General features: G+C 39.5%; 1 protein-coding gene across 1 annotated transcript in view; it reads right to left on the reverse strand.

Moving 5' to 3' along the window:
* The window catches only part of slc4a10b (solute carrier family 4 member 10b), a 68,185-nt gene that overhangs the window by 28,871 nt on the left and 20,424 nt on the right, over positions 1 to 18,890 (reverse strand). Inside the window, exons 2-7 of the mRNA XM_034186488.1 lie at positions 9,521 to 9,602; positions 8,102 to 8,254; positions 5,223 to 5,361; positions 4,905 to 5,065; positions 3,506 to 3,691; positions 1,237 to 1,325 (exon numbers count right to left, since the gene is read on the reverse strand). Coding sequence (XP_034042379.1) covers positions 1,237 to 1,325; positions 3,506 to 3,691; positions 4,905 to 5,065; positions 5,223 to 5,361; positions 8,102 to 8,254; positions 9,521 to 9,602 — 810 coding nt within the window. The remainder of the gene's footprint in view (positions 1 to 1,236; positions 1,326 to 3,505; positions 3,692 to 4,904; positions 5,066 to 5,222; positions 5,362 to 8,101; positions 8,255 to 9,520; positions 9,603 to 18,890) is intronic.

Consider the following 18,890-nt stretch of genomic DNA (forward strand, 5'->3'; position numbering starts at 1 on the left):
ATTTATGTATATCTTTTCCATATGGGAAGGCTTGGAAAATCAGCATTTTAAATTAGCATCACTAATTTGCAGATGAAAGGTTTTGGTGCCAGCCACACATTCTATCCATTCTTTAATTCCAGTTTTACTTTCCCATGGCATTGTATTGTATATTTTGTCCCATATTTGCCCATTAGTGGGCATCATAGATCTTTCATAGTTGCTAGCATAAATTTATAAAATGGGTAGAATGGAGTAGCAAACACACACACAATGTACCCAGTGTTTAGGAGTGCAGCCAAACTACAGCTCTTAGTAATTTATGCAATATTTACTCACCATCCAGCAGGTGGCAGATATGTCTATGCAATTTTGCATAAGCAAAACAAAGTGGCTTTTTGACTAGTCTGGCGCATCAAAAGTTCAAACGCAATAGGTTTTGTCATCCTTATATGCCACATATGTTTAATTTAGGGTGTTAAAAAAATCATAGCGTTTATCATTTTTGAATAAAAGCTGGCTGGGCAGGACTAACTAGATTACTCACCTACTCATTTACGTTTTTACTGTACAAATCCTAAAATGTTACAAATACAATACAGTTATTTTCAAAAATAGTAGCAAAATATATTCATTTTAGTTTTTATTCACCGTCACATTTTTCTCGTTGAATTTACAGTTTCTTTAATCCTCTCTTCGGTGTAATTGTGAAGCAAGATTTGGAACATTAAAAGTGTTGATTTTTCAGCGATAATTATGTGGAGTTAACAAGTGCTGACTGGGTGTTATTTGTTCTCTTCGAATGGCTCAAGCGGCAGCTGTTCCACTCTTTTTTTGCAAATACTTTGATAGGTCATGACTTATATAAATGTTGGAATTGTTAATGTTTTTATTTGATCTTTTTAAATTTTTTTGCAGTGTTGCTTTTTTCTAAAGTGCAAATAAATAATCTGCAGTCGAATAACTCTCCACGCACAAGAAGTAACACCTCATCGATCAGTTAAAAAAATTAGAAATGAAAATACAAATAAATAGCTTCTCTGGATCTCAACAGACTACAGTAGAAACACATGAAAAAGGTTTCAACAAAGATTTTATCATTTTCTTTGCTGCACAGTACACTGACAACTGCACACACAATAATCCTCACTCAGAACAAACTCTAATCCAAAGTTGACTTTTTGGAATTTGTATTGGTGTTGTGTGTTATCTCATATCCACACGTGCACAATAAAATGCTGAGCGCAAACTCTATACCTTGCTGAGGTCCACAGCACTGTTCACTCTGCTGATGTCACCTTTTCCATCAGGAACTGTTAACTGAGGCTGGGAGGCCGTCAGCTGACCTGGATATTTCAAAAAAGAAAGTGAAGAATTTATTACGTTTTACTAGTAATATTGACAATAATAATAAAAATAAGTGTCTTAACCCGTTAATATCCGCCTGTTTTTGTCTTGTGCATAATGGTCTTGCATACCCAAGTGCCATTGCTCACTAAAACAATATTTTACCTCCCACATGCTTATGATATGCCTCATTTTACAGATCTGGATCTCTAGTTTCAGAAGATGTGTATAAGAACCATGTGAGTGCTACACAACTTCACCTATATACTCAAACATGCCTAAAAATGTTAGTTTTTATTCTCGAAAAAAAAGTAAATGTCAAAAGCCTTTAGCTTGGACATACTTTACAGCTGCCATTCCCTACTCACTACAATTGTTGTTCATGTTGTTGGCAACAACTGTGTGAATTAACAGGTCTCTAGTCATAAGCATTTTGCTTCTGTGAGACTTTTTGTGAGAAAAAGGCCATTCGGCACAATTGGTCCAGTTTTGTGCCAAATTGCTTTATTTGCATTACATGTCTTCTTAGACCATAAAAAAATCAGAAAATGATAAAGGTCCTCATTAGAGTGCATGCTTATACCAAGGCACAAGAATCATAATGTCAAAAACATCTAAAAAAATAAATAAATAAATACATCTGCTCTTGTGCAATATCAGCTCTTAAGCACATATTACTTTGAAATTTAATTAATTAATTAATTAATTTAATTTCATGGTCTCTACCCTAATTTATTTATTTATTTTAAGGTAGCGGCCATATCATTTTTCTATTGCAGTTCCAAAAACAAGGTTAATCATAATCATTTGAATACTTTTTGAGTAATTCTGCCAACATATAAGCAAACTGACAAAGATGGAGACAAAACGGCAAAACCGCTGAAGTGTAAAAAAAAAATCCAATTTCAAATATACCATGGCTTTAATAATAACCTGATCAATTAAATGTTCTTTGTCTCACTGATGGTAAAAAAAAAAAAAAAAAAAATGCCACATTAATCCAATGAGCTAAACTTATTTTGACATATGGAATGCTGGCAAACATTGAGATTATGAAATGCATTTGGCAATCTATTGCTTCCACTTGTGAGTTTAGACTAAATTTAGAGCAGAATTGAGCCAAATAGCTTTGCAAAGATCAACCGTAAACATGCTCACACATTTATAAATAATAATATGTACTTTTGAGCAATACAGTGTAATTCAATTTATTTATATAGCGCCAAATCACAACAAACTCGCCCCAAGGCGCTTCACATGGGTACGGTCTAACCTTTACAACATTTTGAATAATGTCTCTTTATTTTTAACTTATCTATTTCAAGGAATTTCAAGAAGCCAACAAATATCAACACAAATCAAGGGGTCACGCTCCTCCAATGATTACAATATGTTCTACAAAGCTGTTGTGCAATGATTTTGGTGAGGTCACTGTATGGTGCGGGTGATGCATTGGGATGAGGAATTAAGAAGAGACATAGGAGGCCATATCTTGCAATATGGCACAAAGCAGTGCCAGTGTCATTTTTAGTTTCCAACTAAGGTAGTTCGAATTTTCGCACCCACATCATTGAAATGCAAGTGGACTTGCACTCACCTTTACAGCTGTGGGCATTGATGGTCTTAATACTGAATGAGCTGAGGTCATGCGCTGTGTACGTAGATTGACGTTGTGTGGAAGCAAGGAGTGACTGCACAATAGACCACCAAAAATCTGGACTAAAGTTAGGCTTAGTGCATTTGCGGCACAATATTTAGCTGCACCTTACACAAGTGGATGCACAACACACGTACATCCTGCTTGTGTGCACAACAAAACTGAACTGAAAACAACCATCAAACTAAATAAAGGTAAAGACTCATGGAAAAATACAAAAGGTATGACTTCACTGATTCTCCTCAGGGAGCTTTTCTGGCACTCTGATGCATTGGAACAGATCCAATAACTCACCAGAAAACCTTGCAGTTGAGTCCACTTTCTAAATAGCAGTGCACCGGATTCCAGGAACACTCCCACTCTTACTTTAGACCGTGCACTATAATCCATTGAGTAGCGTCCAGCATGTTATAATCTTGAGACACAATGTGTACGTTGAGAGTGTGCACACTCAAACATTACTAGTAAGCTTCGTGATGTCACACGGACGATATCCGTGTCTCACGGCTCCAGTTTGCTCACCATTCTTGTCCAGGTGGACGTCAGACGCTCGTCGCCCAATGTCTGCAATGCTGCGTACAATTGGCAGGCGGTTTGCCAGCTTCTTCTGTTTCTGGTGATGGTGCTGCTTCAGCAGTGTCTCCTGCACTTTTTTTCGGAGCTCATCTCCCAACGGTGAGTATAACTCCTGGTGATCCAACACCATACCTGTGGAAGACACAGATGAGCTTTTTGAATTCATGTTTCACAACGCTCATTTGCGTTTTAGTTTATTCAGTTCATGATCTTTCACTTTGTTTAGCACAAATTCACGAGTCCCTTTAAAAATTTTAGAAGCTCGACAGCCATACAGACCTAAAGCAATTATAAAATGCAAGAACTATGCAATTTTAAGATTGAGCAAAACATGGTTTGAATTCATTTAGAGTTCTGCTGCACATGCGCACTGATGCCCATGGATTTCCTTTTAACAAATCCTGGAAAATAAGATTGCTCTCATATAACACAATTGTCAAAAGTACTGTAAGTAGAGCCCTCCCAGGATTGATTGCTAAAAATGGCAAAGCCCAACTGACATATCGGCCAACCGAGCCATATGAGTCTTTCAAAGACATATTGAAATTGGCTGTTTTTTTTGTTTGTTTGTTTGTTTGTTTGTTTGTTTTTGAAAATATGAGACCTTTTTATTTTACCAAATAAACAATGCAAAACAAACAAACACTTTAGCTGCTGGAAATGGTGTACTTTGTCCAGCAGAGTGCACTCTGGTGGCATTGTTTACAATGCTGTCAAGCATGGCTTGGACCCTCATCACACCTTGGTCACACAACAAGAGGCAGATGCAAAGTGAACAGTAGACATTCTTTTTCAATCAGAGCCTGCATTTTACAGCGACAAGAGACAAATAGCTGCTATGCCGTAAGCTTGGTAGGGCCTAAATAGATGAAAAGTCTATTGTATGAAATGCTGAGTGATGCAACACGGCTACTGCTAATCCAAGTAAAGGCAATGCGACAGCAGCATGATGGCAGTGCAACATATGTTGGATGATTATATTTATAGTTATTTATAACAAAGTTCATGATTAAACTGTAAAATATAACAGCTCTATTGCATTTCTTTGTCATAATGGTTTGATAATGAAATTGAGAAATCATGGCACTTATGGGAAAATATCGGCAGATATAGGATTAGTATTGTAATTTTTTTTTTTTTGCTCTCTAATATCAGTTGCCCCCCCCCCCAAAAAAAATCCACTGTTTTAATATGACTATGGTTGAGAAAAAAAAAATCCTTCATTAAAATTGGACTGGTTATACTGTTTTTTTAGATGTTACCGCAACAATATTTTTTGAGTCCAGACATCTTTCCTTAATAAAATCAGTAAGCTGGTACAGCTGTGTATCATACTGGTAGTCACCTGCAATCTCTTCGAGGGTATCAGCTCTCATGTCCAACATCACAGTGCCATGAATGATGCAGCTGCGCAGCTCAAACAAGCTGTGCAGAGACAGTGTGGCTACGTAGGGTTTGCTCCATCGTTCTCCACCGTCCTCAACATCCTCCTCAAACTTCAGCCACCTGGAACAGACAGTTTGGTACCAACCCAATTCCATATCGACATCAAAAACCTAATCTAATGTAACTGAAATTTTAGTGTCTTCACTGTGCAAAAGTGGATTCAACAGTTGAAGTTTTCGTTCAAAGGAACTGGAATTCTGTGACACCTTTCCATTACCTGGCACTTTCTCTCCACTCGGAATCCTCTCCATCCCTGAGGCAGATCTCATCCATCTCCGTGAAGAGGTCATGAGGGATATGCTCCTCATCGTCATCCTCACTGCCCAGCAGAAACTGCACTCTTTGGGATGGAATGTCTGCAAATAAAAAGCATCACCCCTCGTGGCCAAAGCTGAAAATATTACATCATGTGTTTAAAGTTTAAAAGTGAAAATGCAAAAATTGATGAGGAGTACCGTCCTAATGATGGTGCTGTCATTTATCAGAATTCTTGCTTTAGAAATACTACATTAAAACACCAACCGCAACAATATTATGTATTTTATTACACATTAATCTTGTTTGAAGACAAGGTGTTTAATTGTATATTTTCTAACATCCACACAATCTTTTGTTCATAAACTGATGAACTCAGGCAGGAAGCAAATTTAAAGGAAAGATGCTAACATTTTTGGAGAGGAACATTCAAAGGTAGGCTCCTCTGCAGGATACGGTGCTGATGCAAACACTGTTGCCATAGATACGACTTAAGATTTGATACAGAAACATAAACCAGCATTAAGAAATATTTGAAAGATTACTCTGATCTGTGCTAAATATTTACCCTTAACAATTCTGGGATGTTTCTAATTTCACCCAAAGTGAAAGTGTTGTGTCTTACTTGTCGATATCAAACAAGGGTGTCATTTCCTTTGTATCGGCTTTTAAATCTTCAGGAAAATGCTTTGGCTTCATGTATCTCAAGTTCAACAATGATGACTAAAAACACTAAAATATTTAGATGAAAAGAGGGTTTTTGATTCTAATGTTGTATTCATCATAGTAGTTATTGCAGGAACATAAGCAAGCTCCTTGGGTTAACTATTTTGATGTTGCTAAATATTTAAAATGGATGCACAAATATTTGGAATTATTGAACAAAGTGGGGAAAAAATATCTTTTTCATTTGCTACCATTGCTGTCCAGATTATGGCAAAAGAAGGACTTGGTGTGTGTTTTATGGTAAAACTTATTTTCCTCCTCCCCCCCCCCAAAAAAAGGTGCAAATTATCCCCATTTTCTACACTTTGGAATAAATGGGCTGCTGTGTCATCAGCCTTTCCTGTTTAGTGTTATGTTTAAAAACAACAACAACAAAAACTAAGAAATCACATGTACATAAGTATTCACAGCCTTTGCCATGAAGCTCAAACTGAGCTCAGGCGCATCCTGTTTCCACTGATCATCCTTGAGATGTTTCTACACTTTAACTGGAGTCCACCTGGAGTAAATTCAGTTGATTGAACATGATTTGGAAAGACACACACCTGTCTACATATAAGGTCCCACAGGTGACAGTGCATGTCAGAGCACAAACCAAGCATGAAGCCAAAGGAATTGTCTGTAGATCTCAGAGGCAGGATTGTCTCAAGGCACAAATCTGGGGAAGGGTCCCAATGAGCACAGTGGCCTCCATCATCCATAAATGGAAGAAGTTCAGATCCACCAGGACTCTTCCTAGAGGTGGCCACCCGTCTAAACTGAGCGATCGAAGGAGAAGGACAATCCACCAATCAGGCCTGTATGGTAGAGGGGCCAGATGGAAGCCACTCTTTAATAAAAGGCACATGGCAGCCCACCTGGAGTTTGCCAAAAGGCACCTGAAGGACTCAGACTATGAGAAACAAAATTCTCTGGTTTGATGAGACAAAGATTAAACTCTTTGGTGTGAATGCCAGTTGTTATATTTGGAGGAAACCAGGCACCATCACTACAATGAAGCATGGTGGTGGAAGCATCATGCTGTGGCAATCCAGTCTCACAGCAGTTGTGGGATGAGTTTACAAAAGTACATTAATCTATGGTTTTGTGACAGGGGTATGAAAATGGGACGTTTTTCATAACGGGATCACACATTAATTTTGTGACGGGGGCACAAAATGTGGGGTGAATGGTGGATCTGGGGGGCATTATAGTTCAAGTTTTTGAGGAGGGTACACACTTATGCTATGGTTATGGTTTGAGTTAGAAGAAGGGGAAGATTATAAATAGCAAGGAACTGGGAGACGAGTCAGGATTGAGGAAAAGATGTACAGATGTACAGCAATGTACAGAGACATCCTGGATGAAAACCTGCTCCAGAGTGCTCTTGACCTCAGACTGGGGCAATGGTTCATTTTTCAGCAGGGAAATGACCCTAAGAGCACAGCAAAGATATGAAAGGAGTGGCTTCTGGACAACTCTGAACATTCTTGAGTGGCCCAGCCAGAGCCCAGACCTGAATTTAATTGACCATCTCTGGAAAGATCCACATCCAACCTGATGGAGCTTGAGAGGTGCTCCAACAAGGAATGGACAAAACTGCCCAAAGATAGGTGCACCAAGCTTGTGACATCATATTCAAGACGACTTGAGGCTGTAATTGCTGCCAAAGGTGCATCAACAAAGTATTGAGCAAAGGTTGGAAATACTTACATACCTACAATTTCTTAGTTTTTTATTTTTAAGAAATTTGTAAAAAATAATAATAATAATAATAATAAATAAGTAAATAAATAAATAAAAACCTTATTCATGTTGTCATTATGGGGTGAATTTGAAAGGGGAAAAAATAATTTACTCTATTTTGGAATAACATCCATAACATCTTTTTCCACAAAATGTGGAAAAAGCAAAGCGCTGTGAATACTTTCCAGATGCACTGTATACATAAAATGCCATTTTGCTGAGAAATAGAAATTAGAAAACACCACATATGTGACTTAGAGCGCCCTTGGCCACATCCAAGCAGCTCTGGTTTTAACAGGTTAAAGAAGTTTTATCCTCACTATGCAGTAATCCAGCAGTGCTATCAAATGGGTTTGTGTTCGAAGCACTCCTCACTTAACATCTAATTACCAAATACAGGAGACTCTCTGCCCTTGACTAAGGTGAGCCCTTGCTCCCTCATCCTCCTCCTGAATCTGTGTCCATGGTGACGGTGCCGCTGATGGCTCCGGTGCCTGACGCTGCCCAAGGGTACATGAACTCCAATGTAGAGGGTCTTGTGGCCTGGAGACACATCCCATAGAGGATCAGGTGTGTGTGTGTGTGTGTACTTTCATTTCTTCATTGTGACTTAATGATCAAAGTGGAGTGTTTCTTCATTTAGCAGCTTTATTGTGAATCTTCGAGGGATGTCGTTATCGATAGATGCAGATGAACATGAATGCATGAGGGGCAATTTCATACTATAATTTGAGAAACGTGTGTGTGTGTGTGTGTGTGTGTGTGTGTGTGTGTGTGTGTGTGTGTGTGTGTGTGTGTGTGTGTGTGTGTGTGTGTGTGTGTGTTTTACAACAAACTTGCTGTGTGCATCTAGGCTGATGACAGAATTTCTGTTAAGGTGTTTGGTTGTAGTAAAGGTCAAGGTTGTTAATGTCACGGCCCACGGGTCAAAATTTTGTTTTGTGTCTGTTTGTTCCCCTACTGTTTCCAGGTCATTTAAACAATTTCCAACAATCTTGATATGTGGATGACAGTCAACCTCAGAATTGCCCTTAAATGGTTTCTTTTTTGGCAACAGTCAAGGTCATTGAGGTCAAAGGTCATAATCCCCCCCCCCCCCCCATACATGCAAACTCCACCAAACGTGGCGCACCTACATAAGTACAGTTTGGAATTACCCAGGCAACTTCCGATTTACCAATTATTGGTGTTAAGGTAGTTGCTGTCAAAGGTCAAAACTGACATTTTTCACTCTGATGTCCACCAGTCTTTGCACACATATGTAGGTAGGTTCTGGAATTGCCCAGGCAAATTCAAATTTACCAAAGGTCAGTCGAGGTCATGTCTGCCAGAGTCCCATTTCTGATTTCTACTAAACTTATTATATTACTATAGTATGTTATTTTGGCAAATGTCAAGGTTAAGGGATTTCTTTTTCAACCTGATTTGGACCAGATGTCACACACACTTTCATTGGTGAGGTTAGGCATTACCCTTGTGATGTCTTAATGCCCACGCATGCTATTACCTGGTAACAGATAATATGGACTGTGTTTGTGCTACTGTAAACTGGTAAAAGCAGCTTGTTTTTAGCTGTCCAGCATATGTAAATCATACTGTGTGCCTCTTGGTTTTATTTGTCCGTGTTTTCTTTTTTCCTTTCCAACATTACTTATGTAAACACAGCTCTCCCACACTTTCTGGCTCCAACTCTGGCCTCATCTTTTTAGCATGAAAAAGCAGCATGTAAGGACGGTGTAGGCAGCCTCGGAGTCGGCTGCAGCCTTTCTCTGCTTCCAGCCCGATATTTGTTTTTCCCACATCAGGTACCTTCAAAATCCTCCATCTCAAAGTTGCTTCCCAGTTCGGACCGTGTGCCTCCTCTGTCCACCACGGCTTCATCGTCGCATCTCTGTAGACACAACAGATAAACATAATCATTCACGTAGTTTGTACAAAAATGTGAGAGTAACAACACAGCTGGAACTGGAAGCAGACACAGTACGTTGTCTTCCCTTGCACGAATGAAGTGTTCAGAATACAGCTCAGCTTGATGACTGTGGGTTTTTTTTTTCACAGTTAAGGGTATTATTAACACATTGTCCACCTGACGAGGGCAGTTTCCATGGAAACAAACTGTATGTCTGTCTCATCTACAAGAAAAAAAAACACACAAAAAAATGTAATAGAAACTCTTTATGAGCATAATCACTTCAATGTATCAGCTTTACATATAAGAAGACTGTTTTGTGACCCACACAATAAAGCACTGGGTCCCAAACTTGGACTTGCATATGATGTGTCTTCAATCTTTCAGTCTTTATTTGGGAAACACAACATATACGTAATCACAAAACATAACATATATCCAAACATATTACATTTAGTTAATCCCAGGATAACCCTGAAGACAAAAATGTCTGTACCCTCCCTGATGTGTTAATTTACAATAAAAACAATATTATGTTATTTTACAGGAAGTGGCTGTTGTGAAAGTGTAGTGACACGGACCCACAACAGGGGGCGCAAATGAACGGTCAATAGATGAGCCAAAAAGTAACAATTTAATGTTGTGAAGGTGCACAACGAATACACAGACAATCTCAGAATCTGACAACAGTCAATCCACAAAGGTGACGTGTGGGCAGGCTCGAGGATAGAAGACGTCTGTCCTGAGAAGAGCTGGAACCACACGATTTCTGCCGCCACCGAACCTGGTGAATACTGGAGCCGCCAAGTCCCGAATTCCCAGGTGATCACCGTCCCCGACTGCCGGATCTGGTACTGCTGGAGAAGAGCAAAGACAGTCAAGTGTGGGTGTGTGTACACCCTGTAACAACAACGGTGGGAATGCCACCTCCACCTTTAACACACACTCGTGCAGCGTCTGTTTAACCACTTATCTGACGGGACGTAGGACGAAACAGTCGCGACCCACGCCGGTCCTCTGGTTGACAGCTGCAACACAATAGCTCTTGAAATCACTGAATGCTGGCAGAGAAAGTTACCTCCATAGAAGTACGATATCTCGGCGATGAGGTGGAGATGACGTCTGGGTTTTATGGAGTGAGATGATGAAGAATGAGTGACAGCTGTCAGGAAATAATGAGTGACAGCTGTCACTCCCGGCTGTGTCCGTGGCGGCAGCGCCCTCTCGTGCCTGAAGCCCGCACTTCAGGCAGGGCGCCCTCTGGTGGTGGGACAGCAGTACCTCCTCTTCTGGCGGCCCACACAACAGTGGCATTGCCCTCATTCACCTATGCAGACCCCCCCCCACCACCACCACCACCACACACAAACATTCACTCACACATCGCACTCACACACAAAAACACACACACAGAGGCTGCATAACAAGGCATGGCAATTATAAGAATTAAAAAAATGTTTTTTGTCATTTCCAGCAAACGATGGTGAAAGAGGGCACATTTTTTATATCACTGGAGAGTGCTGACCACAGACTTGGGCCTCTATGTAAGAACCTGCAAACATGATCGAAATGAACATCAAATTGCTGTTGTGTAATGTATAAATGTACTTCATCATTTCAGGCAAATATCGATGACAGTGGACTGAGCAAAAAAGAGTTGAACACTGCAAACAAACTTGGCCAGAGACATTTGTCAAGCATCCTCTATTCTAACAATGCCTAGTCCTTGAACAAGAGGTGCCACTGGATCATTGTAGTTTGCTCCAGCCATAATTCTCACTGCCTTTTTCTGAAGTATGACCAGGGGTTTCAGGTATTCTTTTATGCACCATTCCCCAAAGCACACTGCCATAGAGCAGATGTGAATAAATGAAACCGTAATATATCATTTTCCTGTTTACAATAGAAATAAAATTCTTGCTCATGTTAAGCGTGTGTATGCCACTTCTAATGTTCTTGTGACACTGATCAATATGTTCACGCCATCCAATGTTATCATCTATAATGATGCCATGAAATCAAGTTGACTCTTTCAATTAAAATTCCATTGAACGTGACATTTGTTAGATTTCCCAAACAGCATATACAGTAGTGTTCAGAATAATAGTATAGTGCTATGTGACTAAAAAGATTAATCCAGGTTTTGAGTATATTTCTTATTGTTACATGGGAAACAAGGTACCAGTAGATTCAGTAGATTCTCACAAATCCAACAAGACCAAGCATTCATGATGTGCACACTCTTAAGGCTATGAAATTGGGCTATTAGTAAAAAAAAAAAAAAAAGTAGGAAATGGGTGAGCTTTTGCCATTCTGGTTATTCTTCTACCCATTTTGATGGTTGTTTTCTGTTTTCTTCGACGCATCTGTTTTTTTTTTTGTTTGTTTGTTTGTTTGTTTGTCCATTTTAAAGCATTGGAGATCATTGTAGATGAACAGCCTATAATTTTTTGCACCTGTGTATAAGTTTTCCCCTCTCCAATCAACTTTTTAATCAAATTACGCTGTTCTTCTGAACAATGTCTTGAACGTTCCATTTTCCTCAGGCTTTCAAAGAGAAAAGCATGTTCAACAGGTGCTGGCTTCATCCTTAAATAGGGGACACCTGATTTACACCTGTTTGTTCCACAAAATTAACGAACTCACTGACTGAATGCCACACTACTATTATTGTGAACACCCCCTTTTCTACTTTTTTACTAATAGCCCAGTTTCATAGCCTTAAGAGTGTGCATATCATGAATGCTTGGTCTTGTTGGATTTGTGAGAATCTACTGAATCTACTGGTACCTTGTTTCCCATGTAACAATAAGAAATATTCTCAAAACCTGGATTAATCTTTTTAGTCACATAGCACTACTATTATTCTGAATGCTACTGTAATTTCTTTTGCTGTAATTAACAGAGTTTATTTGCTCTGAACCAATTTCAAAGAACTGCAAGTTCCCTATTGAGAACATCATACAAGGCATTCAGGTTATCAGATGGCCAATAAACAGTGGTATCATCTGCAAATAATATACTTTTAGCCTTATTCATAGCAGTTGGGAGATCATTTACATAGAGTATAAATAAAAGTGGTCCAAGCACAGAGCCTTGTGGTACCCCACATGTAATATTCATCACATTTGATTCAAAACCATGATAAGCAACATACTGAGTCCTCCCACTAAAGTAGTTTTGAAACCACTCAAGCACAACCCCCCAAAACTCCATAATAATTTCATTTATGGAGTAATATAGAGTGGTCAATCGTGTCTGATCAGGAACACGACCTTCAGCAATAGACTTGTTACAGATAACAGTTAGTGGGTCCAGCAGCTCCAGGGCAAGTTGTCTAACCAACTACCTACTGATATTATCAACCCCAGGGCTTATCTTGGACTTAAAAGTTGATAAAATTTCCAAAATTTCATTAGAATCAGTTGGATTAAGGAATAGTGAATTGAACGGGCCATGTGATTTACCAAGATATTCATCAAACACCTCATTTGGCCTACCTATTGGTCCAATTGTAGAAACGTACTCACAAAAGCCATCAGCAACTAATTGACGATGGCTTTTGATGAAATTAAAATAAATTGAAACTGACGATCAGTTGTGGTAGCATCGCCAATTTTAAAAACACCAATTGTTTGGTGTTTCGACCAATAAGTGTATTTATAATACCCCACATCTTCTTTATGTCATACTTAAATATCTGCAATTTTTCCTAAGTCTTTTGCATGGTGTTTATATCTGTTAAACAAATTCCGATATAAAAATTTGACACACGATGCGTCTTGATTTATTTTTTCCAAGTTGCAAACAAAACAACCTATTCTTGTTTTTGGAAGATCGCAACAAACCAGGTGTCATCCAGGGTTGTTTTATAACATTCTGACTGTTAATAGTTTTTTTTTTTTTTTTTTTTTTTTTGGAGCACGCTTATTGAGTATGTCCACAATTGTCCGCAAAACAGAATAACATGCTTGGTTTACTGTGAGGCGGGACAAAAAGGTCCAATCTATCACATCCAAATCATGCCTTATTAAGTGAACGGTGCTATCCGACAGTTTCCTGCATTGGGCAAGAAACGGCAAGAAAGAAATGTTTCTTCCACAAAGTACCAAAACGGGGAGATGGTTAGGCATGTCACATGTCAAAACCGCCAAAAATATGTAGTCAGTTGAGGCCTCATCCATGTAAATATTATCAATGACGGTCGCACTTTTCCTAGTAATCCTTGTGGGACAGTAAATCGTTGGAAATTAATTACAAACTAAAAAGGCATCAAGTAGTACCTTGGAGTTTGTGTGAGAGTCCATTTTAAGAAGACTGAAATTCTGGACAGTTCCTATTATGATAGTACTGTATCTGGGTCTTTATCTGATCAACAGTTTGTTCAAGTCTTTCAATAGATTTTTTTTTCATTGGTATTCAGGACTCTATAAATTTATCCAACCATGAGTTTCTTATTTTTAAAGTAAGATTGTATTTCTACAAAAACTGACTCAAATTCTCCATCAATATTTACAGTATACCAAGCTCTGGTTTCTCTCTCACCGTGTAAGAGGACGTCACATACATTGCCACTCCACCCCTAGTTTTTCACCTTCGATTTCTGCAAAAGAATTTGTAACCTGGAAAATGATCATGTGTCATTCTGTACAGTCAAGAATGTTTCACACAACAAGATAAAATCCAAGTTGATGTTGTTTGCCAACATTTTCAACAACAATATTTTTAGTTTATCAAATTTATCAGCAAGGCTGTGAATATTCAAATGAAGCGTGGGGGATTAATATGCAGATTAGGTTGTGACAAAAAAGAAAACAAAAATAATACTTAACCCCTTAACACCTGAATTTATATAGCTGTATATAAAAAAAATGTTTTGTGTGTTTTTTTGCCTTTAAGTAGATGGTAAATAATGTTGAGATTATTAATTTCACTTTTGCATAAAAAATAAATAGTAATTTTGGTATTTTGGTAATGACTTTATGTTATAATGTTATAATAATAATAATGGTATGTTGCAAATTTGCGACAACAGGCATACTGGTCAGTTTGGTATGTTGCATATTTGAGTCAAATATTGTAGCATATATGTGACAATAGGCGTTAAGGGGTTAACAAAAGCACTGCATGAAATTTAATATTTGCTTTTTTTAGTCACCCCAAAAACATATCATTCACATTGCTAAAACTAAGCTCCAGATTCCAATGAGTATACTCACATACGAGGTCTATTAGAAAAGTATCCGACCTTATTATTTTTTTCAAAAACCATATGGATTTGAATCACGTGTGATTACATCAGACATGCTTGAACCCTCGTGGGCATGCGAGAGTTTTTTCACGCCTGTCGGTTACAGGAAAAACACCGCCGTTGGAAACCTTAACGGGCAAGTTGGAACATGCCCAAGCTGTTAAACAATTTCTCAGTTACTCACTTGTTGAAAGCCATCAAAAGCCGCCTGAATTTTACAAATGGTTTTCAACACGGAGGTGTTTTTCCTGTCGCAGCGCACACAGATTCACCAAGTCGTCACGGAAACGACTCTGCGAATTTGCGTGCACGTCTTTCATTAAAAAATGTCCTTAAACAGTGGAATGTCCGCATAAAGTCCTCATGCCGGCCTCTTCTGAATCTTCTCTGTTCTCTCACGATGTCCTGGGTGAATTAAGCCTTAAATTAGGATGTTTTCAGCTCGAAACAGGCCGATGACGGCGCCTGGAAGCGCTGCGTGACGTCCCGCTCCATGGGAAGTCCTTACAGCGACAGAAACACCCCATAATCTCTCATCAGCCGTTAAACTTTTCACTGAAAACCAGCTTAATTTCTCAAATAGTGTCCACTCGGATATTCCTCACAGGTCCAGAAAAAATTTTGATAAAGCAACACGCGCCGTCTCGAGCAGCATGTGAAACAAAGGAATTCAGCCGAGAGGGCGGGACCACATCTCACTCAAGGCCTGCCCACAGGGAAATGACGTCACCGACACGTGTGAAAAAACTCACGCATGCGCACGAGGGTTCAAGCATGATTGGTATAATCGCACGTCATTCAAATCCATATAGTTAAAAAAATAATAAAGTGTCTATCATATATGATAGACACTTTGTATTTGGAGTCTATACACTCCAAATACAAAGTGACTTTCACATGCTTATTTTTAGGCTGTGGCTGTTGAAAAGATTTAAGCAAACAGGCAACATCATGATTTTATTTGTACCCATCAAAGCATGTGAGTCAGCATAAGATACTGGCATTATGAATGTAAAATATCTATCACAAAGCATTCTGAAGTCATTTCACTGTTATTATAATTAATATTATTATCATTATTATTTTATTTTTACTTCTATTTTGTCATTTGGACCACAATGGAAATAAGTGTTTTCACTTTCTTGTGTCATCCATGTATTTTAACATATTTACAATTGTATGTAAAAAAGTATCATAGTAAAACTCATTAAATAACACAGCGTGTGTTTTCCACATTGAACTTACTAAATAAAATTACACATGCATGCACTCACGCTTTAATATAACGATGATTTACCGCCCCCTGCTGGAATGGCATGTGAGTCCAGAATGTAATTAGCAATGTCCATTGTTCAGTGTTGTTAGCTAATATCCGTAGCTTCTCAAAAAATATTAGACTTATCAACGTTCCGTTTTGGCGGCATTCATCCTTGACCCAAAATACATAAGCATACCAAACGGCAAATGTCAGCTCTCCCAGTTTGTCCGTGATTGAAACATACATATGCATGCACACATACACACACGCACAGAGCTTTTTGTGTTTTCCACATTCTGCTGCAAGCAGGTGGTTCTAATCATAGACATGAAGAAACAGAGACGGTTGCGTAAGACATGAAAAGCAATACACTTTTCACTCATGGTAATGTCAACATGACACTTAACTAAACTGACTAAACCAATTAAACTACAAAAACACAATAAATCAGTAACACTAACGGCACCATTAAACTAGCATGAACAATAATACCACCATGTAAAACCCCAAACTCCCATGCACCAGTAACTTGAAATTAACACATCTGACACTATAAACAGATGAGCACAACAAAGCTAAATGTCGATACAACAGTGCCTAGAGTTGGATGGAATTCTGCAGAATGTACACTCAACAAAAATATAAACGCAACACTTTTGGTTTTGCTCCCATTTTGTATGAGATGAACTCAAAGATCTAAAACTTTTTCCACATACACAATATCACCATTTCCCTCTAATATTGTTCACAAACCAGTCTAAATCTGTGATAGTGAGCACTTCTCCTTTGCTGAGATAATCCATCCCACCTCACAGGTGTGCCATATCAAGATGCTGATTAGACATCATGATTAGTGCACAGGTGTGCCTTAGACTGTCCACAATAAAAGGCCACTCTGAAAGGTGCAGTTTTGTTTTATTGGGGGGGATACCAGTCAGTATCTGGTGTGACCACCATTTGCCTCATGTAGTGCAACACATCTCCTTCGCATAGAGTTGATCAAGTTGTCAATTGTGGCCTGTGGAATGTTGGTCCACTCCTCTTCAATGGCTGTGCGAAGTTGCTGGATATTGGCAGGAACTGGTACACGCTGTCGTATACGCCGGTCCAGAGCATCCCAAACATGCTCAATGGGTGACATGTCCGGTGAGTATGCTGGCCATGCAAGAACTGGGACATTTTCAGCTTCCAAGAATTGTGTGCAGATCCTTGCAACATGGGGCCGTGCATTATCCTGCTGCAACATGAGGTGATGTTCTTGGATGGCACAACAGTGGGCCTCAGGATCTCGTCACGGTATCTCTGTGCATTCAAAATGCCATCAATAAAATGCACCTGTGTTCTTCGTCCATAACAGATGCCTGCCCATACCATAACCCCACCGCCACCATGGGCCACTCGATCCACAACATTGACATCAGAAAACTGCTCACCCACACGACGCCACACACGCTGTCTGCCATCTGCCCTGAACAGTGTGAACCGGGATTCATCCGTGAAGAGAACACCTCTCCAATGTGCCAAACGCCAGCGAATGTGAGCATTTGCCCACTCAAGTTGGTTACGACGACGAACTGGAGTCAGGTCAAGACCCCGATAAGGACGACGAGCATGCAGATGAGCTTCCCTGAGACGGTTTCTGACAGTTTGTGCAGAAATTCTTTGGTTATGCAAACCGATTGTTTCAGCAGCTGTCCAAGTGGCTGGTCTCAGACGATCTTGGAGGTGAACATGCTGGATGTGGAGGTCCTGGGCTGGTGTGGTTACACGTGGTCTGCGGTTGTGAGGCTGGTTGGATGTACTGCCAAATTCTCTGAAACGCCTTTGGAGATGGCTTATGGTAGAGAAATGGACATTCAATACACGAGCAACAGCTCTGGTTGACATTCCTGCTGTCAGCATGCCAATTGCACGCTCCCTCAAATCTTGCGACATCTGTGGCATTGTGCTCTGATAAAACTGCACCTTTCAGAGTGGCCTTTTATTGTGGGCAGTCTAAGGCACACCTGTGCTCTAATCATGGTGTCTAATCAGCATCTTGATATGGCACACCTGTGAGGTGAGATGGATTATCTCAGCAAAGGAGAAGTGCTCACTAACACAGATTTAGACTGGTTTGTGAACAATATTTGAGGGAAATGGTGATATTGTGTATGTGGAAAAAGTTTTAGATCTTTGAGTTCATCTCATACAAAATGGGAGCAAAACCAAAAGTGTTGCGTTTATATTTTTGTTGAGTGTATTTCAATTTCAATTTATTTTCATTTATATAGCGCCAAATCACAAGAAAGGTGCCTCAAGGTGCTTCACACATGTAAGGTCTAACCTTACCCAACCCCCAGAGCAAGCACACAAGCGACAGTGGTAAGGAAAAACTCCCTCTGATGATTTGAGGAAGAAACCTCAAGCAGACCAGACTGAAAGGGGTGACCCTCTGCTTGGACCATGCTACCGATATAATTTACAAAATGAATATACAGGAAATTTTGCCGGTGCACAGGACAGGAGGGTTGCAATGTATGCTCATACAGAGTTACAGTATGGATTAGATCACGTCTGGTGCCAGCCACAATCAACAAACTGCCTTGGGTCCTGGATGGCAACAACACAAGCAGACAACTGATCGATGCAAACTTCTCAAAAGTAGCAATCTAGCTGCCACAGCTAGGTGAAACCTGGACATGCCCTTTGAATTTTCCAACCAAGGTGCTCTTCAACACTGAGGCACCTAGGTGGTGGATCATACATGGAGAACGTGCCG

The sequence above is a fragment of the Thalassophryne amazonica genome, chromosome 14 (genome assembly GCF_902500255.1).
Source record: "Thalassophryne amazonica chromosome 14, fThaAma1.1, whole genome shotgun sequence".
In the NCBI taxonomy this organism is placed as follows: Eukaryota; Metazoa; Chordata; class Actinopteri; order Batrachoidiformes; family Batrachoididae; genus Thalassophryne; species Thalassophryne amazonica.